The sequence below is a fragment of the Salvia hispanica genome, chromosome 2 (assembly GCF_029641045.1).
Source record: "Salvia hispanica isolate PSC_SH4W2 chromosome 2, Shi_PSC_v1, whole genome shotgun sequence".
NCBI classification, from domain to species: Eukaryota; Viridiplantae; Streptophyta; class Magnoliopsida; order Lamiales; family Lamiaceae; genus Salvia; species Salvia hispanica.
The window spans coordinates 716,862-744,379 of NC_142693.1; the positions used below are offsets into that span (position 1 = coordinate 716,862).

At 34.0% G+C, this 27,518-nt stretch overlaps 6 protein-coding genes and 2 pseudogenes across 7 annotated transcripts; 7 read left to right on the forward strand and 1 right to left on the reverse strand.

The window, feature by feature from the left end:
• Positions 1–1,346: 1,346 nt before the first annotated feature.
• Positions 1,347–6,173, reverse strand: LOC125194347 (putative GPI-anchored protein At1g61900). Its single transcript, XM_089063838.1, has 8 exons — positions 5,955–6,173; positions 3,723–3,856; positions 2,545–3,396; positions 2,188–2,433; positions 2,070–2,084; positions 1,787–1,927; positions 1,659–1,697; positions 1,347–1,581 (listed from the first exon to the last, which is right to left on the reverse strand). Exons 2-8 carry the CDS (start codon positions 3,754–3,756, stop codon positions 1,508–1,510), a joined length of 1,401 nt encoding a protein of 466 aa, XP_088919964.1. The 5' UTR covers positions 3,757–3,856; positions 5,955–6,173; the 3' UTR covers positions 1,347–1,507.
• Positions 6,174–9,653: 3,480 nt separating this feature from the next.
• LOC125218614 (stress-response A/B barrel domain-containing protein HS1-like) lies at positions 9,654–10,355 on the forward strand. Its single transcript, XM_048120323.2, has 2 exons — positions 9,654–9,816; positions 9,991–10,355. Exons 1-2 carry the CDS (start codon positions 9,692–9,694, stop codon positions 10,172–10,174), a joined length of 309 nt encoding a protein of 102 aa, XP_047976280.1. The 5' UTR covers positions 9,654–9,691; the 3' UTR covers positions 10,175–10,355.
• A 1,804-nt stretch (positions 10,356–12,159) lies between these two features.
• LOC125218608 (stress-response A/B barrel domain-containing protein HS1-like) lies at positions 12,160–13,559 on the forward strand. The gene is made up of 2 exons (XM_089064441.1): positions 12,160–12,362; positions 13,296–13,559. The coding sequence occupies exons 1-2, from the start codon at positions 12,223–12,225 to the stop codon at positions 13,471–13,473; spliced, it is 318 nt and encodes a 105-aa protein (XP_088920567.1). The 5' UTR covers positions 12,160–12,222; the 3' UTR covers positions 13,474–13,559.
• A 560-nt stretch (positions 13,560–14,119) lies between these two features.
• Positions 14,120–15,552, forward strand: LOC148931288 (stress-response A/B barrel domain-containing protein HS1 pseudogene; annotated as a pseudogene).
• Positions 15,553–16,421: 869 nt separating this feature from the next.
• On the forward strand, positions 16,422–18,005 carry LOC148931289 (stress-response A/B barrel domain-containing protein HS1-like; annotated as a pseudogene). Its single transcript, XR_016135340.1, has 2 exons — positions 16,422–16,591; positions 17,699–18,005. The product of XR_016135340.1 is annotated as a stress-response A/B barrel domain-containing protein HS1-like (transcript).
• Positions 18,006–18,897: 892 nt separating this feature from the next.
• LOC125218566 (uncharacterized) lies at positions 18,898–22,531 on the forward strand. Its single transcript, XM_048120256.2, has 10 exons — positions 18,898–19,120; positions 20,125–20,275; positions 20,355–20,526; positions 20,598–20,668; positions 20,805–20,942; positions 21,039–21,130; positions 21,243–21,514; positions 21,669–21,754; positions 21,855–21,956; positions 22,171–22,531. The coding sequence occupies exons 1-10, from the start codon at positions 19,014–19,016 to the stop codon at positions 22,330–22,332; spliced, it is 1,353 nt and encodes a 450-aa protein (XP_047976213.1). The 5' UTR covers positions 18,898–19,013; the 3' UTR covers positions 22,333–22,531.
• Positions 22,532–24,403: 1,872 nt separating this feature from the next.
• On the forward strand, positions 24,404–25,246 carry LOC125206382 (non-specific lipid-transfer protein 2-like). The gene is made up of 2 exons (XM_048105647.2): positions 24,404–24,818; positions 25,076–25,246. Exons 1-2 carry the CDS (start codon positions 24,472–24,474, stop codon positions 25,083–25,085), a joined length of 357 nt encoding a protein of 118 aa, XP_047961604.2. The 5' UTR covers positions 24,404–24,471; the 3' UTR covers positions 25,086–25,246.
• Positions 25,247–26,437: 1,191 nt separating this feature from the next.
• On the forward strand, positions 26,438–27,310 carry LOC125218600 (non-specific lipid-transfer protein 3-like). Its single transcript, XM_048120299.2, has 2 exons — positions 26,438–26,852; positions 27,155–27,310. The coding sequence occupies exons 1-2, from the start codon at positions 26,515–26,517 to the stop codon at positions 27,162–27,164; spliced, it is 348 nt and encodes a 115-aa protein (XP_047976256.1). The 5' UTR covers positions 26,438–26,514; the 3' UTR covers positions 27,165–27,310.
• Positions 27,311–27,518: the final 208 nt, after the last annotated feature.

Consider the following 27,518-nt stretch of genomic DNA (forward strand, 5'->3'; position numbering starts at 1 on the left):
GAATCATGGCAACCAAACATGGCCTTAGCGCAAAGTATCATTTTTCCATCCTTATAGTAGCATGCAAATTAACTAACTGATAAATCAACAGCATACATCCATTTAAAGTAAAACTACATAAAAAATCACAAAAAGCAAAGTAAAAAACGCCCAATGGGTAGAACTATTAGCAGACATACCTTTAGTAAAAAAGCCCAAGATGGGTATATTTATTGGCAGACATACCTTAGAGTTCTTCACAATATCTTTTCTTCTTCTTCTTTGCTCTTGTAGATGAATATTGTGAATAGGCAATGGAATTAGTTTTCTCCTTCTTGCACAGGATGATGTGTATCTAATGACTGATAAAATATTGTATGCATTGATCTAATTAATATATTTTGCATGTGTTAGTTGAAATTATTGAAAAGTGCCAAGATTCCCCGCGGTCAAACCTTGATTATTAAAGTATATAATATAATGCTATAATACATCCAATTTCTGGAGTCTTCGAGCAAAGGCTCCACGTACTAAATTACAAGTGTGAATGTACAATTTTATATATCCACTTTGAAATTCGAAACAAAGGAATGAATAAAAAAAAACATGAGAGCAAAATAAGATGGTAACGCGTGTTCTAAAAAGTTAGGCTAAAAGTTCATTATAAAGTTATATCAAATGGATTGAATAAAGATAAGATAAAATAAAATAAGTGAAATGAGTCAAAATTAAAATATAAGAGAGAAAAGTGGAAGATGGATAAACTAAAAGTGAATAGATATTTTATTTTTTATCAAAAAAGAAAGAAATAATTCAACTTGTTATCCTGAAAAATGAATGACTAAATTTAATTGGAACGAAACAAATTATGATTAAATTTCTAGAACTATCAAAAATTTATTTTCGTACCACATAATTAAGTAATTAATCTCAAGCATATACTTAAATTTTTTGAATTCTAACATTATCGTGGTTATTTTCCAAACAAAACAGAAAATATCACTATACATTGACTATGAATTAACTCAAAGACAGAGTAGCATCTACAACTTCCCAACCAAAGTAGCGCTAAAACAATTAATTGCGATTTTTAATCGTCTTTTAATAAAACACAATTAAGCACGTAATGTAAACAAAGGGGTGTTCGGCTTGCAAGATTGTATCAGAAGTTAAATTTATAGTGTGTTTGGTTCATGAGATTCAACCCCACAACTCAATCCTGATGGATAATCATGGTATAATTAGTCATAGCTAACCCCCTATGACTAAAATAATTTCACGACTCAATCCTAGATTGTATCTTGTACTTATCTTGGAAACCGAACACCACGAAAACCACGAAAACAGATAAGGAACAACAGAAGAAAAGACAAAAAGTAAAAACGATACCATTAAAAGGGAAAAAGAAAAATGAGAAGAAAGAGAGAAGAAAGCTATTACTCCTACTATACATGATAACAGCTCAACATATACACCAAGGCAGCTCCCATCACAAATCTAAACTCTTCTTCACAGACAAGGGCTAACATCAAAACAGTATGGAACCAAACACAAAAATTGAAAGAATCAAAACAAAGAGATCTGCCCCAACTCCGCGGCGTCCTGTGTTCAACAACGTACTAATTCAAATCTTCAAAAAATGGAACGAAAAGAAACAATTCGTGCAGAGAAATACTCACCCAAATTATGCGATGTAGGTAGTGCAGGCAATGACATCTCTGTATAACAGAACAGATCTTATTAGAGAATGCTCGTTCAAACTAAGTAAACAGAAGGAGTGATCCGATGGCTGCTCAAAATTGGTTACCGGGAGCGCAAAGGGACAATGATGTCATGGACGATGATGATGGCCATGGTGCTGCAATATTGTCCCGTAAATCACAAGTGAAGCTGAAGCCAGACGAGTTGTAATATATCATGTCCGCAGGAAGGCTCCCGAGCAAACATCCTGCAAATTGGGTGACCACGAGGCCATGAGAGACGATACAAATGGTCTACACAGTCTGTTATTTGGAAAATGGTTTCGGTGCTAAAAGATTATAGATATGACATTCAGAAAAACAGAGTATAGAAGGGATGAGTATGAGTACCTTCTTGTCCATTAGCTGCTCGACCATAGAACAGAAAACAGATAAAAGAAAAACTTATTAGCATCAGCAGCAACATCATTGTAAGAAATTGCGTAGTGGAAACAATTCAGATTCTGACCTTGAAGACTGAAATCTTTTAAGTCTACATCACAAAGCTCATAAACATTTGTCATCACACCAGCCTTCTGCAGCATTGCGCCAAACATGGTTGCACATATAATTGCTTGCTTGTTCGTTATCAACATTTGCCTCTGTATCCCAGCAATATACGTATTTACTGAGCTGCAACATGATGGACTCGGTGCAGCAACATTGCGGCATGCAGCAATTACCTCCGTTGGTTGTTTCATGTCCAAAGGACATGCTGCATACAAGAAGGAAACGATTAATAACCCTCTCTCATTGCATTTTCCAAATAAGATAACTGTAAGAAATATTATCAAGAATTATACAAGGGAATAAATAAGATACACACCTTTGTTAACCTTGCAAGCAGACAATATTCTGAATGCTTTGTTTGCATTTTCATGAGGAAGTTTCCTTGAAATCCATGAAACGACTACTCCTTTGCAATCATTAATTATGTCAACATTATTCGAAAGTCCAACTGCATTTTTATTATCATTCATGAACGATTGAACTCCGGATAATTTGAGTGCAGCCTCCATAATAGCTGGCTGACAAATCGACCTGCAGCATTCTTTGAGCGGATCAATTGTGCTGCAAGCGTCTAACAATTTGCTTGTATTCACTGTTTTCTCAAAAGTGGTCACGTCCTTCACGGGACAGGAGCCACCGGTCAGATTAGTAGATTTCGCAGAGCATATGATCGGTACTGAATTGTTTGCTCCTCTGCTGGCTAATATACTGACAATATCTTTAAAACAATCATCGGCGACTGCATTTTGTAAAACTAGATGATCAGAAGTGGTGCTATAGAATCCCTGGAATATGTGAAGCAAGCTATTGAACTGTGGGCAGCATATAATGTTAGCAACTACTCCTGCTAACAGCTGGATACAGTCGGATGCTGTTATCTCCATAATACTTGAAATGGCAGAAAAATTTACAGGGCACCGCCCAGTCAATACTGGCTCGTAGGTGGTTGGATAGGTGGGATACATGGGAGGCAATGAACCACCCGGAAAGGAATAATGTGGAATAACAGCCGGTGATATGTCTATGGGTTTAAAGATATCACTTTTAGGTGGGCTAGCTAGCAAAGAAACTGAAGAGACGTCGCTGGGGGTTGCTGTCTCCAGAGCCAGCACATCACTAATGCTACACAGCCAGACAGCAAACTGTAGTAACCAATAACACCAAGAGCCTGCAACCAGAAGAAACAGGCATGACCAGCCACAACATAGTAAATTGTTGATTATTTAATGATTCAACATTGTTAAGTGTCAGGCTCAAATGGATCTTAATTCTTAAAAGGTATGCACAAGAAACAGCCAAAAAAGTACATCATTTACAATTTCCATCCCACTATCAAGATTTTTAACAACAAATACTATTATTCAAGTGTTCACATCATAAAAATTTATTAAGCAGCAAAGTAGCATACAGGGTAAGAAACATGAACAACAAATACTTAGAATCATTCAAGTGTTCACATCACAAAATTATGCAGCTAAAGACGATATCACTTACCCTTGAGCCGCGTAGCAGTTTTAATACCATCCATAAGACCCCTCTAACCGTCCGGCGACATGGGGAACTGTGATATAACCTCCAGGTCGGTTCACACTTATAAATAAGAGTTAGCCAAATCAGTACACAGATATCTGCAAAACAAGTTCAATCTCAACAATAAGTTCAAACGAAAAAAACCAACATAAAAGCACAAATTTTTCAAAGAAAAACAACAATGAAACAGCAAACCACTAAATCAGACATGGACCAAAATCTGTCATCCGAAATGATAATTTAAAATTGCCACTGCTACTCTTCTCAGTTAATTATCCTTGCTCTTAAATATACCATAATAATCTATTTTTTTATCCCTTTAATAAACACCTACACATTTACTAGAATTCACTTTCAACCATAGCATCATACTCTTTCAAGATTCGTCTTATCCAAAATTTAGCCAACAAAGCTTAAACCTTACATTCCAAGTCACATGAAACCCCAAAATAAGAAAGCTAAATCGCAAACATATATATAAATTGAACACAAATTCAAAGAGTAAAACCGAAAAATATCGACTTCAAAATCTGCACAAGAGAGATTCTCGGGAAAAAAATGAAGCATTTCCTCACAAAAATTGAAGCATTTCATCAGTCTATTCTCTCGCATCACTCATTAACCTAAAAAATCATCACTTCCCAAACAAAACCAGCTAAACCACAAAAATTGAATCATTTCCTAACAAAAATTGAAGCATTTCATCAGTCTATTTCTCTAACATCACTCATTAACCTAAAAAATCATCACTTCCCAAACAAAATCAGCTAAACCACAAAAATTGAAGCATTTCATCAGTCTATTTCTCTAACATCACTCATTAACCTAAAAAATCATCACTTCCCAAACAAAATCAGCTCAACCACAAAAATTGAAGCATTTCCTAACAAAAATTGAAGCATTTCATCAGTCTATTTCTCTAACATCACTCATTAACCTAAAAAATCATCACTTCCCAAACAAAACCAGCTAAACCACAAAAATTGAAGCATTTCCTCACAAAAATTGAAGCATTTCATCAGTCTATTTCTCTAACATCACTCATTAACCTAAAAAATCATCACTTCCCAAACAAAATCAGCTAAACCACAAAGATTGAAGCATTTCCTCACTAAAATTGAAGCATAACATCAGTCTATTTCTCCAACATCACTCACTAACCTAAAAAATCATCACTTCCCAAACAAAATCAGCTAAACCACAAAGATTGAAGCATTTCCTCACTAAAATTGAAGCATTTCATCAGTCTATTTCTCTAACATCACTCATTAACCTAAAAAATCATCACTTCCCAAACAAAATCAGCTCAACCACAAAAATTGAAGCATTTCCTAACAAAAATTGAAGCATTTCATCAGTCTATTTCTCTAACATCACTCATTAACCTAAAAAATCATCACTTCCCAAACAAAATCAGCTCAACCACAAAAATTGAAGCATTTCCTAACAAAAATTGAAGCATTTCATCAGTCTATTTCTCTAACATCACTCATTAACCTAAAAAATCATCACTTCCCAAACAAAACCAGCTAAACCACAAAAATTGAAGCATTTCCTCACAAAAATTGAAGCATTTCATCAGTCTATTTCTCTAACATCACTCATTAACCTAAAAAATCATCACTTCCAAACAAAATCAGCTAAACCACAAAGATTGAAGCATTTCCTCACTAAAATTGAAGCATAACATCAGTCTATTTCTCCAACATCACTCACTAACCTAAAAAATCATCACTTCCCAAACAAAATCAGCTAAACCACAAAGATTGAAGCATTTCCTCACTAAAATTGAAGCATTTCATCAGTCTATTTCTCTAACATCACTCATTAACCTAAAAAATCATCACTTCCCAAACAAAATCAGCTCAACCACAAAAATTGAAGCATTTCCTAACAAAAATTGAAGCATTTCATCAGTCTATTTCTCTAACATCACTCATTAACCTAAAAACTCATCACTTCCCAAACAAAACCAGCTCAACCACAAAAATTGAAGCAATTCCCCACAGAATCAAACTCAAATCACAGATTAAGCACTAAAATTGCAGCTCAAACACACCACACAAGATCCAGCCCTAAACCCCAACCTCAGCCACTCACAACAAACACCTCAACCAGCTAAAACCACCAAATCAATTCAAACTCACACACAAACACCTAAAACTGCGTATACAAAATGCGCCTCCCCAAAACTACCTGGAGATTCCGAATCGGCAGAAATTCCCGAGATCACTCACTCGTCATAAATGAAGCCAATTCATCGCTCCAAACCAAAACCGCGCGCCGTGAATCTACGCTAGCTGAAGGAGCCGTTGCTCACTGACAATAGGGAAAGGGAGAAAACCTAGGGAAATTTGGGGAAAGTTGAGCTGAATGATTAAGGAGATAAAGTGTGAAAACTTGAGCTGAAGCTTTTTTCCTCTCTGCCTATGGCCTTCTTTTTTGTTTTATTTTTTAAATTTTTTCATGGTTGTATTTATATTCTTTTTGTAGCTTTTATGATTTAATATTTTTATATTTTTTGTTCTTCATTGAAATAATGACTCTATTGGAAAGTGGTGGGCCCCATCTAACCACTACCTTTTGCCACACATGGCCTTCTGCGGCCCACTTTATTGGGCCATTTTGTTTTTTCAATGGCCCATTTAAGCCCAAAATTAAATTATAGAATAAATACTAGGAATTGAATCATTTTCCTATAACATATTTTAGCTTTTTGTGCTCTCTATTTTATTTTTCATTTTACTTTATCATCTTCTCATTTAACATAATAAATACTCTATTTTATCACAATAAAATGAAACTTTTTTTTTTAGATTGTCCCATTAAAAATAAAATATTTTCCAAAATAAAAACAACATCATATCTATTTTTTCATCTCTCTTACTTTATTCTCTCATCGTTAACTTAGAAAACAACGCCACATAAAATCTTATATCGAAAAACAAATCTTTCAATTCTAATAGAATAGACGGAATATTTTTTTTCTTAATTTTCGAGTTGAAAAAAAAAGGTCGCAATTATAATGGAATTGTGGGAGTACTATTTATGAGTATTGTTTGTTAGGGAAATTTAGAATATTGAATAAAACGGATAATCTGAAAGTCGTGATAAATCACTTTCAGATCAAATCAATTTCGGTGGTTCTACCAAAATATTTGATTGGATACAATTCAGAAAAATCAGAGCTTCTGTATGTTGATATTCGAGAGATTATAGAACCAAACGAATCGATCAGATTAAGAAGAAGATGAACCAGTGCATGTGTTGCAGAAACAGTGCATTTGTTGGGGGAAAACCGAAAATAACTAATTTTCAAAAGGTTTCGGAAATTGCAAATTAGTCAGGGGCTCTGCCCCTTGGACCCCGCTACCCGGGGGCTCTGCCCCCGGACCCCCGTCCATCATAATGAATTCAAATAAGCGTGCACTCCGCATTTCCATACTTATACGATGTATCATTATGATATTACTGATCAATCAAGTTAACTCAATTACACTAAAATATCCAATAGGCTAGGTAAATTCTTTTGGGTAAAAGTTTAAGTCTTTGAGACAAATGACATGTAAGATTAACTTTAGTTTATTAATTCCATATGAAAAAATAAACTTGAATCAATTTAATTTGAGTAGTGAATGATATAAATTTGATGGGCTATGTATAACATCCTCTACTGGACTATATTTATTTAGAGTATATCAAATTGGGCTTTCTTTCGTAAAATTTTATCTTACATACTAGGAGTAATTACTTTGTCTCTAGACCTATATAAACAACTCATCAAAAACATTTTACTTCCATCATAACTTTGGATATATATTTTTTAAATAAACTCATGGTTTCGATTATGCCTAACAAGTGACTTGCAAGATTTCGTTAATACGTAGCTTTAATTCACATGAACATAGAGCTCAATCTGTTTCGATTTATCCCAAGATAAGCTTTTCTCTTAGCTATTTTTTTAAAGCTTTTAGCTCTTAATAAGGGTTGTTTTCCTATTTCATAGCTTGTCTTATTATATGGCTATGGTCTTTTCTAATAGGGATTAAAATGGGGAAGCACATGGCATTTAATTTAGTTTTGACCTAGAGTTATAAATATAATCTAGAGATTTCGGTTGAAAGCTGAGCTATAAATATTAGACTTATGACCTAGCTAGTTCCAATTATCACGATTGAAATTATTGAAATAATTTGGTTACATGAGATTTTATGTTATAGCATGTACTACCTCCATTCCTGAAAATTTGTCCCATTTTTCTATTTCGGTCCGTCCTCTAAAATTTGTCTCATTTCACTTTTAATATTTTTGGTAGTGGACCTCATATTCCACTAATTCATTCATACTCACATTTTATTATAAAACTAATATATAAAAGTAGGATCCACAATCCACTAACTTTTTCAACTCACTTTTCATTACATTTCTTAAAACTCGTGCGGGTCAAAATGGGACAAATTTTGGGGGACGGATGTAGTATTATTTATATGTGAAGATTATGTAGGTTACATGAGAATTTATGTCACATTTGAGTAATATATTATTTTATTTTTAGAGGGAACATCTTTTTTGGTCCACGAACTTTACCAAAGTATCATTTTAGGTCCGTGAACTTTGATAATATCATTTGAGGTCCGTCAACTATGAGTTAATATCATTCGAAGTACTTTTTTACTATTTCCAAGATTTTATGGATGAAAATACCCTCAATACCTTCAACAAAAAATAGTCTTACTTGTAGATGACACAAATTTTAATGAAAAATTGGTAAAATAATAGAGAAGGGGAAAAATTAGATAAAATAAGAGAGATATGTAAAAAAAAGTAGGTAAAATATGGGAGATAGAAGAAAAAGTAGATAGAGTATGAGAGAGAAATTTTCTATTTTTAGAAATAAGACTATTTTTTGTGACATCCCAAAATAGTAAAATGAAACTATTTTTCGTGGACGGAATAAGTAGTATATTCAAAAATGTCTCACTATTTAGGTAATTACCATTAGTCAATCAGATCGATATTCTAATAAAGTAATTCAAGAAATTTTATTCCAAAAAATGAAACGTTGAATACTGAATAATAATTATCTAAATAGCGAGACATTTATGAATAAATATTAAAAGTAGTGGGTTAGAAAAGTTAGTGGAATATGTGGCTCACTTTTTTTATATTGGTTATATAATAAAATGTGAGTGAAGTGACTTAGTGGAATATGGAAACAATTTACTATTTATTTATTGTAAAAGTGAAAATTCTTACTATGGAATGAACAGAAATAACAAAATATGATTCTTATCGTGGAAACGGAAGGAGTAGTATTTTCACAAGACGCCTAGTATGACCTTTCTCATACCAAATTTGCATTATTTGTGTTTTTGCAAGACGCCTAGGATGACCTTTCTCATACCATATTTGCATTATTTTATTATCTTATCATTGATATACGATTTTTTTCAAAACGAAGGTTCAATTGGTCTTATTTGGACAAACTAAGGGTCTTACTTTGTTTTATAGTACTACTCAATTTTTGAAGGAAGAAACACAACTTTATCTGAATTTTGTTATACTATAACCCTATGAGATACATTAGTGAGAATTTGACTTATATTGATCAGTTATTTTATCCAAAAAATCCACTATTTGAGTGTTCAAAAAAGGGAGAACTTTTCCCATGCAAAAATATTATAGAAATAATGATATGATATTAATATTATAAGGAGAAGAGGTACATAAAAGTCCAATTAAATCAAACTCACTTAAAACAGTCAAAATTCGACCAAAATATGACAAGGTGTGTCGGCTTGAAAAGTATACACTAAACCATTTTATTTTTTTCTTACAAGACTTGTACACTGTATCTAGATTCCAATATTTCTTCTATAAGTATTAGGATATTTATGAGAGATTTATAGTGTGAGAGAAACAAAGAGTGAGAGATGGAGATAAAGCATTTAGTTCTTGTAAAGTTCAATGACAGTGTAACTGAGGAACAAATCGAAGATTGCATCAAACAATATGGCAAGCTTGTTGATCTCATTCCTTCAATCAAGGCCTTCAAATGGTATGCTACTACAATTATTCAAATTATATTATGAAATTTCAAACTTATTCTAATTAATATTGGATTTGTTAATATTTGCCATCCAAATTAAATATATTGCTATCATTATTTTTCCGAAGAACTGTTTTTCTTGAATTATGCTTTGTCGTACTAAAACGAAGCACTCGATTGCAGGGGTAAAGAGATCGGCATCTTGAACCTAAATCAGGACTTCACGCATGTCTTTGAGTTGACATTTGAAAGTGTAGATGATGTTGTTGGCTTTACTACTAATCCACATCACACCGACTATTCAAATGTGTTGATGCCTCTTGTGGAGAAGTTCGTTCTACTTGATTTCCAGCCTACAAAAGTCTAACTATGAATTTATGACTACATGTCATGTAGCTTATAATTAAGCATATCATCTATGTTTCTCAACTTGTTGAGCCTTTTCGTTGTTTAAATAAGAGAATGAGTTGTGATGAATAATTACAACCGATCAATTTTACAATAAGACGTTTCCAATTATTCAATCAGTAGATTGATGTTCTGAGTTATTTGATTTGGATGAAAATTTGTCCTTGTTATATATGATTACTATAGTAATACTACTCTGGACTATTATGTGTAACTAAATTCAGTTTGTCTATGAGAGAGATCAAATTAAATTGGGCTTTGTCTCTAGGCCTACAACCAACTAATCGAATAGGATAATAAAATTAAACCGCAAATTGATCAAATTCTTATATTTATTTTGTATAATTAGTGTTGTTTGTCAGTTGCGCGCGACAAACACCACTAATTATACAAAAAATAAATATTAAATTATGAAAGGTTTAATTTTTTTTTCATTGTTTCATCAGTATATAAAACATCGTCTTTAGGTGACATACTGATGGTAATTTAAATGAAACAACGTTGTTTTAAGTATAATCAAAAGGCGACGACACTCTATATACATATAAAACAATAGAGAAAGAAGAAACTTCATAAATTAATATTCTATTCTCGATCTTATCAAACTGGCCTAAATTAACAAGATTTCGTGATTTAAATAGCTATCGTCCATATATTTTACTCGAACTACACATTTTCATAGGCGTGATTATATATGTAGACATGTAGCCACCAAATTTCTCACTAGCTATTGTCCTTCACACGACTTTTATTGTTGTAGTTATAGTCTAGTGGTATTGATCAAGAAGAAACTTAATTATTTCCAATGTGCCAAATATTTCTTCTATACTTCCTCTATTAAACACATCCATACATTCTAGTGTATGTGATAGAGAGATAAAGAGATAGAGAGATGGCAAAGGGAAAGGGAGAAGTGAAGCACATATTGATTTCAAAATTCAAAGAATGCTTGTGTTTATGAGTTTTAACATTCGAAATAAGAGAATGGCTTATATACATTTACCCTCGTTAGACTTAAGTAAATTGTGTAGGTAATAACTTGTTTAGATGGGCTATATATCTTAGTCCTAGTGGGCCAGACCCATGAGAGAGAGATCAAACTGGGCTTTGTCTCTAAGCCTACAACCAACTGATTATCAAATAGAATAATTAATTTAAATCACATTTGACCAAATTCATATAAGTTCTACTAACTATAAAAACTACTAATTAAGAAGATTCATTTTTTCTTCATTAAAAATCCGTATATGAAACATTGTCTTTTGGTGATACACAAAACTATATATTTTCATTTAAAAAAAATAAAAAATATTTATATTTAAATGAAACAACGCTGTTTTGAGTATAATCAAAAGACGACGCTCTATATACATATAAAACACTAGAAAAGGAGAAATTTGGTAATTTAATATTCTATCCTTGAAGCTCATGGAACAGAACAAGATTTTGTGATTTAAATAACTATTACTTATATATTATTCAAACTACACATTTTGACCTTAAATATCAATACTCAAGTCTTAAAACCAATCATATTATTTCAAGAAAGAAGAAGCCAAAATAATACTCCAAAGAAGAGAGTCAATTTGAACTTTGTTACTAGCCGGCAAGTTTATCATTTACTCTCTCCGTCCACAAACAATAGATCACTTTTGTCATTTTAGGACGTCCACAAAAAAATAGATTACTTTCTTAAAATGAAAAGTTTATCTCTCATGTTTTTCTCACTTTTTCTTCCCTCTCTCATATTTTACTCACTTTTTCTCTCTATCTCTCTCTCTCTTACTTTATCAATTCTACATTAAAACATGTGTCATACACAAAGTGATCTATTTTTTGTGGACGGAGGGAGTATATAGTATTTCTATTGTCCTTCACAATCACACGACTTTCTTGTCGCTATAGTTATAGTCTAGTGGTAGTGAGGAGGAACCTTATCTCTAATGTGCCAAATATTTCTTCAACACTATTAAACTCATCCATACATTCATAGAGAGAGAAAGAGATATGGCAGAGGGAAAGGGAGAAGTGAAGCACATATTTCTTGCACAATTCAAAGAAGGCATAACCGATGAAGAGAAAGAAGAATGCATCAAACGGTTTCAAAGCATTGTCCCCCATTTCCCTTCATTGAAGACTTTTAAATGGTACGTACTACACAATTTTCATATGTAGAGATTCAATTTAATCTTTTTAGGAATCGGTGTTAATTACTATTAGCAAATCATTTCGGCACAAGGGAGAATGAGAGATTATGTTAATTTTAGAGGGTGATTATTTTTCATTATTGATAGTATAAATGATTGATGCAAAGAAATATGGAAGTAAAAAATATAGAGGAACAAGAGAGAGAACAACAAAGAACACAAATTTTATTGCTCTGTAATTTTGAAGATGGATCAAATAACAACAATTACAAAATATTTAAAGGCACAAGAAAACCACTAATATATTAACTTATTAAAAACTAAATCTCCCAAATACCACCAAATAATGTAACTGAAATCATAAATAAAATGGTAAGTTTCACTATTTTTAAACAATTAAGTGTTTTTTTTATTAACTACTCCCTCCGTCCACGAATAGGAGTCCCGTTTTTCCATTTTGGTCCGTCCACGAATAGGAGTCCCGGTTCATAATTACCTTAAATGGTAAAAAGACCTCACATTCCACCAACTCATTCCACTCACATATCATTTAAAACTATTATATACAAGTGGGACCCCTATTCCACTAACTTTCTTCCACCACTTTTCTTAACATTTCTTAAAACTCATGCCGGATAAAAATGAGACTCCTATTCGTGGACGGGGGGAGTAAAATGGAATATGAATTAAGCAAGTTAATTCTAAGCCATAGTTCTTGGGATGCAGATATTCTAAGGCCATGTTCTTATATTTTTCTGTGGGCCTTAACTTAGCCAATTTCTTATTTTTGTTGGTAAATAGAGATTAAAGACATGCTCATACTATTTTAAAATAGTACTATTTCTTATGTTATAAAATTTCGGATCCAACACTAGTTATACCGTGCAATTTGAAATTAGCTTCAACCAAAATTGATCAGTGTTTACATGGCAGGGGTGAAGAGCTTAGAATTGCAAATTTTCAACAAGGTTTCACTCATGTCTTGGACATGACATTTGAAAGCGTAGAAGGTGTTGCAGAGTATAATTCCCATCCAGAGCACCTCGCTTATTCAGAGTTTCTTCTGCCTAAACTCGAGAAGTTCGTTGTAGTTGACTACATACCCAAATAAATTCAACCTTAAATTATGTTATTGCGTGAATGTGACAACACTGCACTTAACGTACGTGCCATATATTTACGGAGTAAGTTTTTATCGATGTTGGTCCAATAAAAACTGTCATATTGTTGCTCGAATGCAACATCGAAATGCATGGCTTAACTGTTGTTGCTCATCTTGAACAATATATGTTCATATTTTTCATCTGACACAAAATGTTAAAATTTTAACTTAAGTGAGTGACTCAACACTGTATAGATCAGATCACTCGGGATTCGCTAATTACCGGGACATCTTTTTATTGATTGCGTTCTGAGATGGCTAATCTCAGAAGTTACAAGCCAAGTACAAAGCAATCTATTACAAGATTACAAGAAGACTGACTAAGCTTCTATTACAAGTCAGAACACTAATCAGAAACCCTAGCTAACATCAGATCCTTAACCGGATCTGGAATCCAAGTCTTTACTGATTGGGGAACCCTGCGCACTTAGAATACACAAGTCAGTAATAAAAGAAAGTGATCCTTCCGGATTAGATCCAAGCCTTTACTGATTGGGGAACCCTGCACACTTAGAATACACAAGTCAGTAACAAAAGAAAGTGATCCTTCCGGATCTAATCTGAAATAGCAACAAAGGTTCAGAAGATTTAGGATATGGCTCAGGTCGCACACACACGACTTCACAGGGCCAAGAACCTCCTCAATCCTCACCAACAAGTCTCAAGGGAGCACCGTGAAGTAACCAAACCCTAACCCTAGGGATACTCCAACTGCTACAACACAGAGACCACCTCTATCACAAGGATCTCACAACAATCTCAGAGCACTGCTTCGCAACACAAGAACTCTCAAGGAAACCTCCAATCTCACAACAATCCAACAGAGAAGTTGGACAAACCCTACATCTGTGAAGGAATGCACAAGCACTCACACACTCAGAATCTAAAACGGTGACACTCTCTAAAACCGAGAATCAACGGTGGAAACAGTAGATCGGAGAAGATAACCAGCGAACGGCGCCGGAATCTAGAGAGAGGGAAGAGGAAAGCAGAAGCAGATCGCAAGCAAGAGAGAAAGAGAGAGATTCTGGAATAATGTAGAATACAATGAGTCACTAGACTCATAACAAACACACAAACAGATCAACGGCCCTCATCCATGATTCGCGTGAGGTAGCCACGTGGCAGCCATCGGAGTATCCCACTTAAGCTATTGGGCCAAAACCAACATGGGTCACCAATAAGTGTATGGGCTGAACAATTAAATCAGCCCAACCAAAAAAAAAATAACACAGCCCAACACAATTAGAGTCCATAATACTTCACAAACACAAAATATAAAAGTTGGTTGTCAAAATTTTTAATAATAACAACTTTTACAGAATATAGTAATTAAAGTAAGATAAAACTACCAACTTGGGTCAATATTAGTAAATGTAAATAATAATCATCCCTATGATTTACACTAATATTTATTGCTCGTAGTTTTATCAAATTAAATAAAATTGCTACGAGCTAAAAAAAAAAGTAAAAGCAAATATTGAGCTATCGATCTGGGGAAGGATATTGAGTAACCACACAAAAATTTAAATTCAAAAAACTAACTTAATTTCTTCACAAAATAAAAGAAAGAGAACCATGTACTTCTTGTAAAGTTCAATGAAAATGTAACTGAGGAACAAATCGAAGATTGCATCAAACAATATGGCAAGCTTGTTGATCTTATTCCTTCAATCAAGGCCTTCAAATGGTATGCTACTACAACCATTCAAATTATGTTAATACCATGCTTCAAACTTATTTAATATTGTCCAAATTGAAGATATTGCTATCATTACTTTTCCAAAGAACTATTTTCTTGAATTGTGCTTTGCTGTGTACTAAAATGAAGCACTCGAATGCAGGGGTAAAGAGATAGGCATCTTAAACCTAAATCAAGGCTTCACACATGTCTTTGAGTCGACATTTGAAAGTGTGGATGATGTTATTGGATTTGCTATTAATCCACATCACACAAACTATTCAAGTGTGTTGATGCCTCTTGTGGAGAAGTACGTTCTACTTGATCTCCAGCTTGCAAAACCCTAACTATGAATTTATGACTATATGTCATGTAGCTTATAATCAAGCATATCATCTATGTTTTCCATCTTGTTGAACCTTTTGGTTGTTTTAATTTAAGAATGAGTATCAGTGATAAAATGTTTTCCATCTTGTTGAACCTTTTGGTTGTTTTAATTTAAGAATGAGTATCAGTGATTAAATTGAGATTTGATGGGCTATATACTTCTCCTAGTGAGCCAGATCCATGAGAGAGGTCAAATTGGGCTTTTTCCTCTAGGCCTACAACCAACTCATCATATAGCATAATAAATTTAAATCACAATTGATCAAATTCATATAAGTTCCACTAATTATAAAAACAAAATACGAATATTCAATTTTTCTTCATTATTTTATCAGTAACACCATCTTTTCGTGTGTTACGACAAATAGGGCAATTGTGTAATCAACAAACAAAAGAACGTAAAGAGACATAGAATTTATGTGGTTCACCAATATTGTGATGGCTACATCCACGGGCAAAAATGGAGAACAAATTGTATTATGACTGCGATTACAGATACAGAGTTATTGTGCTCTTCTTCTATATAAATAGGTACAAAATACGAAATGAATCAGTGTTGTTTTGAGTATAATTAAAAGCCGACGCTCTATGTACCTATAAAACAATAGAGAAAAGAAGAAACTTCATAAATTAATATTCTATTCTCGATCTTATCGAACTAGCCTAAATTGACAAGATTTCGTGATTTAAATAACTATTATCCGTATATTTAATTCGAACTACACATTTTCTTAGGCGTGATTATATATGTATGCACGTAGCCACCAATAGTTATAGTCTAGTGGTAGTTAGGAACCTTATCTCAAATTTGCCAAATATTTCTTCAATACTATTAAACTCATCCACACATTCTAGAGAGAGAGAGATGGCAGAGGGAGAAGTGAAGCACATATTGCTTGCAAAATTCAAAGAAGGCATAACCGATGAAGAGAAAGAAGAATGCATCAAACGGTTTCACAACATTGTCCACCATTTCCCTTCATTGAAGTCCATTAAATGGTACGCACTACACAATTTTCTTAATTAGAGATTCAATTAAATCTTTTTAGGAATCGAAATTAGTCTTTCTTGGACCAGCTAGCTAACCATATTGGCAAAAGGGAGATTATGCTAATTTTATAAATAAGAGGGTGATTATTTTTCATTATTGATAGTATAAATGATTGAGTCTTTTTTTGATTGATTGCAATGAAATTTGAATTACCATAGATCTTGGGATGCAGATATATTCTAAGCTATTAAATTATCTCAAGTCCCTACCAAGTTGCTGAAAATTTCTTTGTATAATATACTCGGTATTAATATCAATCGTTACACAAAGGTAGTGTTCGGTTTCCAAGATAAAATAATACCAAGATACAATCTATGATTGAGTTGTGAGACTATTTTAGTCATAAAGGATTAGCTATGACTAATTATCCCATAATTATTCATCTAAGATTGAGTCATAGGATTGAATCTTATGAACCAAACACACTATAAATTTAATCCCGGATACAATCTTGCCAACCGAACACCCCAAATTAAATTTTTGTATTCGCGCTTATCGGTATCCCAACAATACTTAAGTAGAGACCAACCATCTTCTAGGCCCTGTTGTTATATTTTTCCGTTGGCCTTAACTTAGACAATTTCTTAATTTTGTTAGTAAATTGAGATTAAACATATGCTTACATTAATAGTACTATTATGTTCCATAGGGATAGATTTGCCTTAATAGTAGTAGTAATTATATTTGTTGCGTCTCAGTTACTACCTCCGTCCCCCAAATTTTGACACAGTTTACTATTTCAGTTCATCCCTCAAATTTTGACACACTTTACTTTTTACCATTTTTGGTAGTGGACCACATATTCCACTAACTCATTCACACTCACATTTTATTATAAAACTAATACTTTAAAAATAAGACCCACGTCCCACCAACTTTTTCAACTCACTTTTTATTACATTTGTTAAAATCCGTGCCAGGTCAAAATGTGTCAAAATTTGGGGGACAGAGGTAGTATAAAATTTCGGATCCGCCACTATTTATACCGTGCAATTTGAAATCTTGAATAGTACTACCAAAATTGAGCACTTGAGATTGTGGTGTTTACATGGCAGGGGTGAAGAGCTTAGCATTGCAAATTTTGATCAAGGTTTCACTCATGTCTTTGACTTAACATTTGAAAGTGTGGAAGGTGTTGCACAGTATATTTCCCATCCGGAGCACGTCGCTTACGCGGAGTTTTTTCTGCCTAAACTCGAGAAGTTCGTTGCAGTTGACTACACACCCAAATAAATCCAACCCTAAAATTAAATTATGTTATTTAAGTTTTTATTGATGTTCGTCAAATAAAATTTGTCACACTATTGTTTAATCTTTATGTTACTTTAAATGCCAAGGTATTGCACCTCTGTTTAGTGGTAATGTTGGTTGATTTTTTTTTCTTGTTAAAATTATGTTAGGGAGAATTGATGTTATTTTCATGCCAACATAATAACAATGGATCTAGAAAATAGAATTTGTGGGGTTGACGGCTGCACAGATCGACCCTGCTATTCTCTTTGTCATTTCCTCTGCGATCGTTGTGCGCAATGAAATAGTTGAACTTGAACTGCGTACTGCATGATTCATACCATGCTCGAATGCAACGTCGAAATACATGCCTTCGGTGTTGTTGCTCGTCTCGAACAATATATGTTCTTTTTAGCATTAGACACAAAATGTTAAAATTGTTAAGGTAAGTGAGTGACTCAAACACAAAATATAAAAGTTGGTTTGTCAAATTTTTTAATAATAATAAAATTTACAGAATAGTACTAGTTACTTCCTCTCTGTCCGCGAATAAGAGTCCTGTTTTTCTATTTTATTCCGTTCATGAATAGGAGTCTCGATTCACTTTTATCACAAATGGTAAATGGTCTCATCTTCCACTAATTCATCCAACTCAAATTTCATTTAAAACTAATATATATATAAGTTCGACTCTCATTTCACTAACTTTTTTCCATCCATTTTCTTAACATATTTTTACATTTCTTAAAATCCTTACTGCTCATAAATGAGACTATTAATGACGGACGAATGTAAATGTAAATACTAGTAAATGTAAATAAAATCATCCCTATGATAATACACTAATATTAATTGATCGTAGTTTTATCAAATTAAATAAAATTGCTACTAGCTAAAAAAAAGTTATAGTAAATATTGATCTATCGATTTGGGGAAGAATATTGAGTAACCACACAAAAATTAAAATTCATAAAACATAATTTCTTCACAAAATAAAAGAAAGAGAACCATTCGATTCAATCTTCCTCAATAGAATAAAGAAAAAAAAAAGTGAAAAAAAAAGAAAGGTTGGTAGAAGATTTCGAAGAACAATGACCATTTAATTTTTCCGGGCATGATTATTAAAAATAAAAAGAGATTATGATTAATCCCAGAGGTGGGGAAGAAGATCGCAACAGAGAAACCGCTTCTTCTTCATCTTCTAATTTGGATTTCAGATTCAGCCAAACGCTCAGGAACGTTCAAGGGTGCGTTTTCATTTCCACATTTTTTTCCACCGCAATTCCTCAATTTGGTGCAATTTCGTCTGATTTGAGCTCCCATTGTGGAATTATGTCGATAATTTCAAATGGGCTTCGTCAATTTTGTTAATTTGGTTTCAATTTTGGGCGTGATTCGATTCATTTGTTGGCCGATGATGGAATGTGTTTGGATTTGATCCTTCATTTTGATAAATTGTAAGATCGTGGCAATGCTGTGTTTAGAATTGTGTTTGATTGATTCTGCAGCTAAAATTAATGTTTAGGAGTTGGAAAAATTTGATCTTTGGCTAACAATTAATGCAGTTTTATTTGATTGAGATTTGAAATGTTAATTCAGCTCTAGCTATATGTATGAATAATCAACCTTAGCTCTATGTATATAATTGAATAGTCAAAATTCGGATGTTTTCCGTTGTAAATAGAGATAATTGACTCAAAATACACGTATTCGAGCCATTTTTCGGTTTTGGACATGAACTTGAACTTTTTTTGGTTATTCTCATAACTCGTAAATCGAAATTGACATGCTACATGGAAAATCGAGATTGTCATTTGGATTTTTGGTTTGGGAGAAATCCGGAAAAGGTAGCGTTTTTTTGTAATTTGGGACAAATTCCATGTCGTGTTTGATTCGTGTGAAAATCTAGTTATGGTAAAGTTCATGTTGTTTTAGTGCATTTTGAAGTTCATGCCAAAAGCTAAGAAAAGAGGAAAGTTCGTGTATTTTGAGATAAGTTTTAAAGTTCATGTATGTGGAAAACCAAATATGGCCCGAAGTTGGTGTATTTGGGGTCAATTAACTCTAGTAAGTAATCACCTCTGTTTCTCTTGATATACAAAATAGACATAAGCCATTTGCTTAACTTCCCCCAACCTATTGGTTGGAGGGGAAACGTCTTACCACCTAAGTTGCACTCCTTCGTCATGTATATGCATGTGGAGTCTTGACATGCTCGTGATCCATGAGTTACTGGTGTCTCGAGGTGCAGGTTACTCAAAGGTCGCAGTTTTCCTGGTAAAGTATCAATAACAAGGTGTTCGGATCCTCTTGACCCATCATTTTTGCCTTCACCACTAGGTGATAGGAGGTTCGCAGACAGTGATGCTGGCCAAGTGAGACAAACAGATACGTTGACTGAGGTGTCTTGTATTTCGATTCCTTTTTCATTACTCTAATGTTTGAATCTTGGCTGAATATGACTAGTTTGTCTTATTTTAGGATAAACCCCAAAATCGCAGTGGTTCAAACACTGTTTCATTTAGTGACCATACAGACACTTTGAATATGGGTAGCAGAAACATAATGATTCCGAACATGGGTGCAAGAGCTACGGATTCTGCAAGGCTGATGAAGTTTGCTAAGGAATTATCTGACCCGACGTTAGCCATAGGTACTCTACTCTTGTGTTCTGTCTGTATATTGCATTTTTGTGGATGTATAATTTCAAGTGTATCGATGCAGAAAAACTCCGTGAACTAGCATGGAGCGGTGTGCCCCAGTATCTGCGTCCTACTGTATGGCGGCTTCTCTTGGTATGCCCGGTTCCTTATACACTCCATTCAATACATCTTTTTACAATGTATGGTTAGTTCATTATTTAGTGCTCGCGTTTTAAAATTCTTTTGGTGAAATTCGGTATTACAAGCATAAAGTATTAACCGACAACAGGGATATGCGCCTTCTAATTCAGATAGAAGGGAAGCCGTGCTGAGAAGAAAGCGGGAGGAGTATCTTGATTGTGTCGCCCTACATTATGATATTCCAGATACAGAGCGCACGGAGGAAGAGATCAACATGCTTCGTCAGGTTTTTAGCTTCGACCAGATTTTATTCGCTTCTCCTTTCCATACATAATCTGTCATTTCGTGCTTCTTGATGATGGATTCCTGGCGCACGTGGTAGATTTCTCTCGATTGTCCCAGAACTGTTCCTGATGTCTCTTTCTTTCAACAAGAAGAAGTCCAAAAGTCACTCGAGCGAATACTTTATACATGGTTAGATACTTTCTTTGGCACTTATTTTATTTTTTTATTGCATTTTAAATATGCTAATGGTAATCTCTTCTGCGTCATCTATTTGTATAACTCTCATTTTTTCCCCTTCCAGGGCTATACGACATCCAGCTAGCGGTTATGTGCAGGGAATAAATGACCTCGCGACTCCCTTTTTGGTTGTTTTTCTTTCTGAATACTTAGAGGGATATGTCGAGACATGGTCAATGACTGATCTACCTCCCGAGAAAATGTTGGACGTAGAAGCCGACTGTTACTGGTGTTTAACAAAGTTGCTTGATGGTATGCAAGATCATTACACGTTTGCCCAGCCTGGGATTCAGCGACTTGTGTTCAAACTAAAGGAGTTGGTTGCAAGAATCGATGGTACGTCCTTAACTTTTTTTTCATAAACGTACTTGCAAATTGCTTTTATCCGCGTTGAGACGGTAAAATGGACTTCATCCATGTAAAATTGCTTTCTTTTACATGGTGTGCAAATTGTTTTTATCGACACTGGTTTCTTCGTTTGAAATTATAGAACCTTGTTCAAAGCACATGGAGGACCAGGGGCTCGAATTTCTTCAATTTGCTTTCCGATGGTTCAATTGCCTACTTATACGTGAGGTCAAAGCCCGTGTACCTAACATTTATTAAGTACTCCATATATCTTCCTACATTGGCTACAAAGGGAAAACCGAATACTAATGAAGTTAGTTCTTTACAGATTCCATTTGATCTCGTTACTCGCTTGTGGGACACTTATCTCGCTGAAGGGGACGCCTTGCCAGATTTTCTCGTATACATTTACGCCAGCTTTCTTCTAACAGTAAGCTACCTAGACTTGAAAATCCATATGAATTTTCATCATATATATATATCCGTTGTTTGGTTTCTTGTACTAATTGAATCTACCATCCAACGTAAACATCATCCGTTAGTGGCTTCACAAAGCGCTTCGTGATGCATAAGAGGCACGGTTATTTGATTTCTTGCACGGTTAGTTATGAACGAAGCTTAGACGACGTGTTTGCTGTTTGCAGTGGTCGGATACTCTACAGAAGCTCGATTTTCAGGAGATGGTGATGTTTCTTCAGCACCTCCCGACTCATAACTGGAACCATCTCCAGCTGGAGACGGTGCTTTCGCGGGCTTATATGTGGTACACCATGTTCAACGACTCTCCAAGACATTTAGCTTGCTGAATATAAATATATATATCTATATATATATATATATATTTCATTTGATTTAATTTAGTTTGGAATGTGTTTCATTTATGTTTGTTAGTTGTTTCTGTGAGAATCAACCTGCATTTCTTTTCTCCTTGTTGTATTCAAGTTTATATATACCTTTGTACAGGAGTTTTGAAAGTATAAATTCCTAATATTGTTTACTGTCAAACTATTTTTTTCTCATATTTTTTAAGAATTGAGATTTATGTTACTTTGGTGAATTATGATCATCAAGAAATTAATTGGGATGTCTTGAAATGTAGTCTACTTCCTCAATTTTGAGTTTTTCTAAACTTTCTTCACTAAAATAACTTTATTTAAGAATGAAATACAAGATGAAATTGTAAATAAGGATGGAACAGAATATTTCTAAAATATTATATTTTTCAAAAAGTATTAGATTTATATCTAGAATTAATGCAAAGTGGAAGTTAATCAATCTAAATTGTTTTTAACTCTTTATTTACTAAAATTACTTTACTCAATGTGTGAATACTATATGAAACTATAAATAAGGATAAAATGTAGTAATAATATATGAATTATATTTAAAAAAATATTTTATCTTTAATAATCCACGTGTCAAAGTGGAAGTGAATTGATGGGATTGATAGAAAATATTTAAAATTATTACTACAAGACATTAAATTTGGAAGTCAAGAATCTAGACTACAAAATTAGCAGCCCATCATTAATCAGTCCACCGGCAATTGTACATACGTGTAGCTTTTGCATACATTAATACGTCACAAATCTCAGTTTCATCAATTACGCAATAATCCATGCATATAATTATTATTTTTTATTTTTTTAAAAAAATTAGTCCTCCATGCATGGGCCAAATCTGTTGCTACGTCAATTTTAAATTTAATTTTAATTAAAGAGGGCCAATAATACTTCATTATTTATCTATGAGGTGATTTGATACTCTTGACTTATTGATTAGAGAAAAAATGCCATAATAACTAAGATCATTTTATGGTCTGGATAACTTTTAATTTCAGTCCGTAAATACTCATTCCGTCCCATAGAAATTGGCCATTTAGGGTTGACACAGGTTTTAATGCGTAATTTGATAAAGTAAGAGAGAAGGAGAAAAAATAGTTGAAATTGTGTTGTGGATGGTGAGCCCATAAATAAAAAAGTAAAATAGAAAGAGAAAAAGGTTACCATAAATGGATATAGCCAATTTCTGTGGGGCGGACGAAAAAGGAAATATGGCCAATTTATATGGGACGGAGGGAGTATAACGTTTAACATGTAACTTTCGACAGAGAAGCCGTCGGGTATTTTACAATAAAGGGGGAAATATAATAATATTCCTTTTATAAAAATAATGATTAATACTCCACCCGTTCCACAGTAATAGAGACATTTCATTTTCTACCCTCGTTTTGAAAAAATAATATTAAATAATTAAAGCGGAGAGAAAGTAAAGTAAGAGAAGAAATAATGTAGAGAAGAGTCTTATCTAAAGTATTCTTTCTCTTACTTTACTTTTTCTCCACTTTAACTATTTATAATTATTTTTTCAAAATGAGTGCGCAAAATGAAATGTCTCTATTACTATGGAACGGAGGGAGTACTTTATTACGAATGATAAAAAAATTTATACTATATGTTAATTTTGCAATAAAGTGAAAAAGATCATATTCTTTTTGCAATATGGTACTATAAAATACTATCGATTTACATTTAATGAAAAATCGTGAATACCTCAACAATTAGACTATTTAAACTTGACAAAAGTAGATAGATTAGAGATCCATCACATGTCCGACCTTGCTTGATCTATCAATCCTTAATTTTCCAAAAGCTCCATATTTGCGTGTCACAATCCCATTCCCTCTTCACATGACTAATTTGGCCTTTGTTTCCACAAAAATAAATTTGTGATTGACACATGCCAACTTCTATTCTTCCAACCACATCCACAATAAATTAATTTCAACATTTATCTAGTCACCCCAACCACCTAATCATCCCAAATTAATTAAATCCACCCAAAATCCCCTCTATATAAACCCTACACTCCACACTCAAACACACCACACTCTCAATCTCAAATCACTTCCAATTTCACACACACATTTACAATCAACAAAGACCATGGCCGGAGTGATGAAGTTGATGTGCTCGGTCCTCATCGCGGCCGCACTGATCGCGGCCATTGCTCCCCAGAGCGAGGCCGCGATCGGGTGCGGCACTGTGGTTTCATACCTCAACCCATGCCTCCCCTATGTGACGAATAGGGGCCCACTTGGGGGGTGCTGCGGCGGCGTAAAGGGTCTTTACGGCGCTGCCAAGACGACCCCGGACAGGCAGGCCGTCTGCACCTGCCTGAAATCCCTGGCCGCCTCATACTCCGGAGTCAACCTTAGCAAGGCCGCTGGCCTCCCCGGCCAGTGCGGTGTCAGCATTCCGTACAAGATCAGCCCCTCCACTGACTGCTCCAAGTAAGCAAATTCGAAATTTTTTGCAGACTCGAGCATTAATCACTCTACCACTAGGTCAACTCACCTTCAGACTGAGCTAAGTCGGTAGAATATATGGGTGAAATAAAGATTTAGTTAAATGGAATGTGAAAAAAAAATTGTGGATGAATAAAAAAGAAATTATTATTGAATAATTGACAAAACACTATTGCAAAATTTTACAAAATTAATTGATTATGGTAATCTAATAATAATGTGTTTAATTTTGTGTTTTGCAGGGTGAAGTGAGGATTGATCATATGATGGTGATTTCAGTTGTATTCTGACAGCCTAGCTACGTTGAAGTACTATGAATAAAACAAGATATTGGTTGTAATTAATGGTTTCTTTCCATTGGATATGAACCAATATTTACTTTTTATATTATTAATGAGAGTGACTTTTATTTATATCTTTGACTTCTATGCAATTTTTGAGCCACTTAAAATTGTGATAGATAATTTTCTTATTTATTACAAGAAGATCATAATAATCTTAAATATTCCATAAGATAAAATTTCAAGATGAAGGTGACCACTCAATATTATGAAAAAAATTGTCATATATGATAAACAAAAGGGTTAACTGCCTTGAAAATTGCAAAGTTTGGTCAAATTATGGTACATGTCGCACATTTGAAAAATTTAAATGACAGATCATGAAGTTTTAAAAGTTCGCAACTGTCTCACGCTGATTTTGTCCGGGCAAATGAAATGCCGAGTTGGTGTGCACCCGTAAAATCTTAGTAAGATGGATGAATATTGTCTCAAATGTGTCTTAATTTGATTATGTTGGCGACTAAACGACGTTGTTTTGAGCTGAGAAATATAAAAATTAAAATATATAGTGGTAAGATGAAACAATTGACTTTTCAATATTTCATGATGATTTATTAAATTTGAAAATGAGCATAATATACCAAAAATAATCTGTTTTTCGAGATTTAATTGACAATTAAGCTAAATAAAATCCATGAAAATTATTGTTTTATTTATACCGGATTAAATATTAAAAAAATAAAAATACAAAGGGTTTTTTACAAGGAATATTAATCAGATATATAGGATGGAAATAAATAAAACGTAGACCCCTCTTCATTAAATGAACATGAAATGTCTTCCACATATTTCATTCACCGACGATATAGATATCTATTCATCAATGCTAATTAATTAAACGTAGACCCCTCTTCATTAAAGTTGTTTAATGAAATGATGTGAACGCATCTGTAGCCTCTCCTTCTCATGTACAACTATGTCTTGAGCATTATTGTCAAAACGCAGCAGTATACTTTTGGCCCTTTCCTGTGCGACGAAATGCGTGAATGAATGCTCTCTTCATTTGACTAATTTGCCCTTGCTTCCCCAAATCAAATAAATCCACAAAACCCCAAACACTACACTCTCCTCTCTTGATTTGACTAATTTGCCCTTGCCTCCCCAAATCAAATAAATCCACCAAGTCCCAAACCCTACACTCTCATCTCTTGATTTGACTAATTTGCCCTTGCTTCCCCAAATCAAATAAATCCACCAAATCCCAAACACTACACTCTCATCTCTTGACCCAAACCCTACACTCTCATCTCTTGATTTGACTAATTTGCCCTTGCTTCCCCAAACCAAATAAATCCACCAAAATCCCAAACCCTAAACTCTCACACACAAATTAAGTTGTGATGAAGCTATTTTGCTCGGTGCTCATCGCGGCCGCACTGATCGCGGCCTTTGCTCCCCTGAGCCAGGCCGCGATCAGTTGCACTGCGGTGATTTCATACGTCAGGCCATGCGACCCCTATGTGAAAGGAACGGGTCCGATAGGGTCCTGCTGCAGCGGCGCAAGACGTCTTAACGCCGCTGCCAGGACGACTTCAGACAGGCAGAGCGTCTGCAACTGCCTGAAATCCATCACGAGGACGGGATACTCCCAAGCCAGCTTTAGCCGGGCCGAAGGCATCCCCCGACTATGCGGTATCAACATTCCGTACAGGATCAGCCCTTCCACTGACTGCACCAAGTAAGAAAATCCTAAATTTTCGTATTTTTAATTATTACTCCCTCCGTCCACGATGGACGGATAAAAATTACAGTGGTTAACAAAAAATTAACCAGGATAGAAAATTTTACTTTTGTATGAAAATTATTAAAATAATGAAATTATTACTAGGACGTGGTTGAACAAATATTAAAAATTTTATTATTAAATTAGTATAATTATTAGTATGAATTCGACAATGTGTTTGTGGATGGATAAAAAAAGAAAATATGAAAAATATAATGATGGTGATCTAATAAAATGTTTAATGTTGTGTATTGTAGGGTGAGGTGAGCTTTGATCATTTGATGCAGATTTCAGCTCTATTTTGCCAACCTACGTTGAATTACTATGTGTGAAACAAGATATTGGTTGTCAATTTGGTTGTTTCTTTCCATTGGATTTAATGAACCTTATTAATGAGAGTGACTTCTGTTTAAGCCTTCTATTTATCCTTTAAAAATATGCATTCAATTGTCGAGTCACTTTATATTGTGATCACAAATTTTCTTATTCATTACATAGATACAATAATACTCTAAAAGATTTAGTATGAAATAAAATTTCAAGATGAAGGTGACCACTCAATAATTAACCCCAATAAAACTATTATAGTATACTCCCTGCGTCCGCCATTAGGAGTCCCAT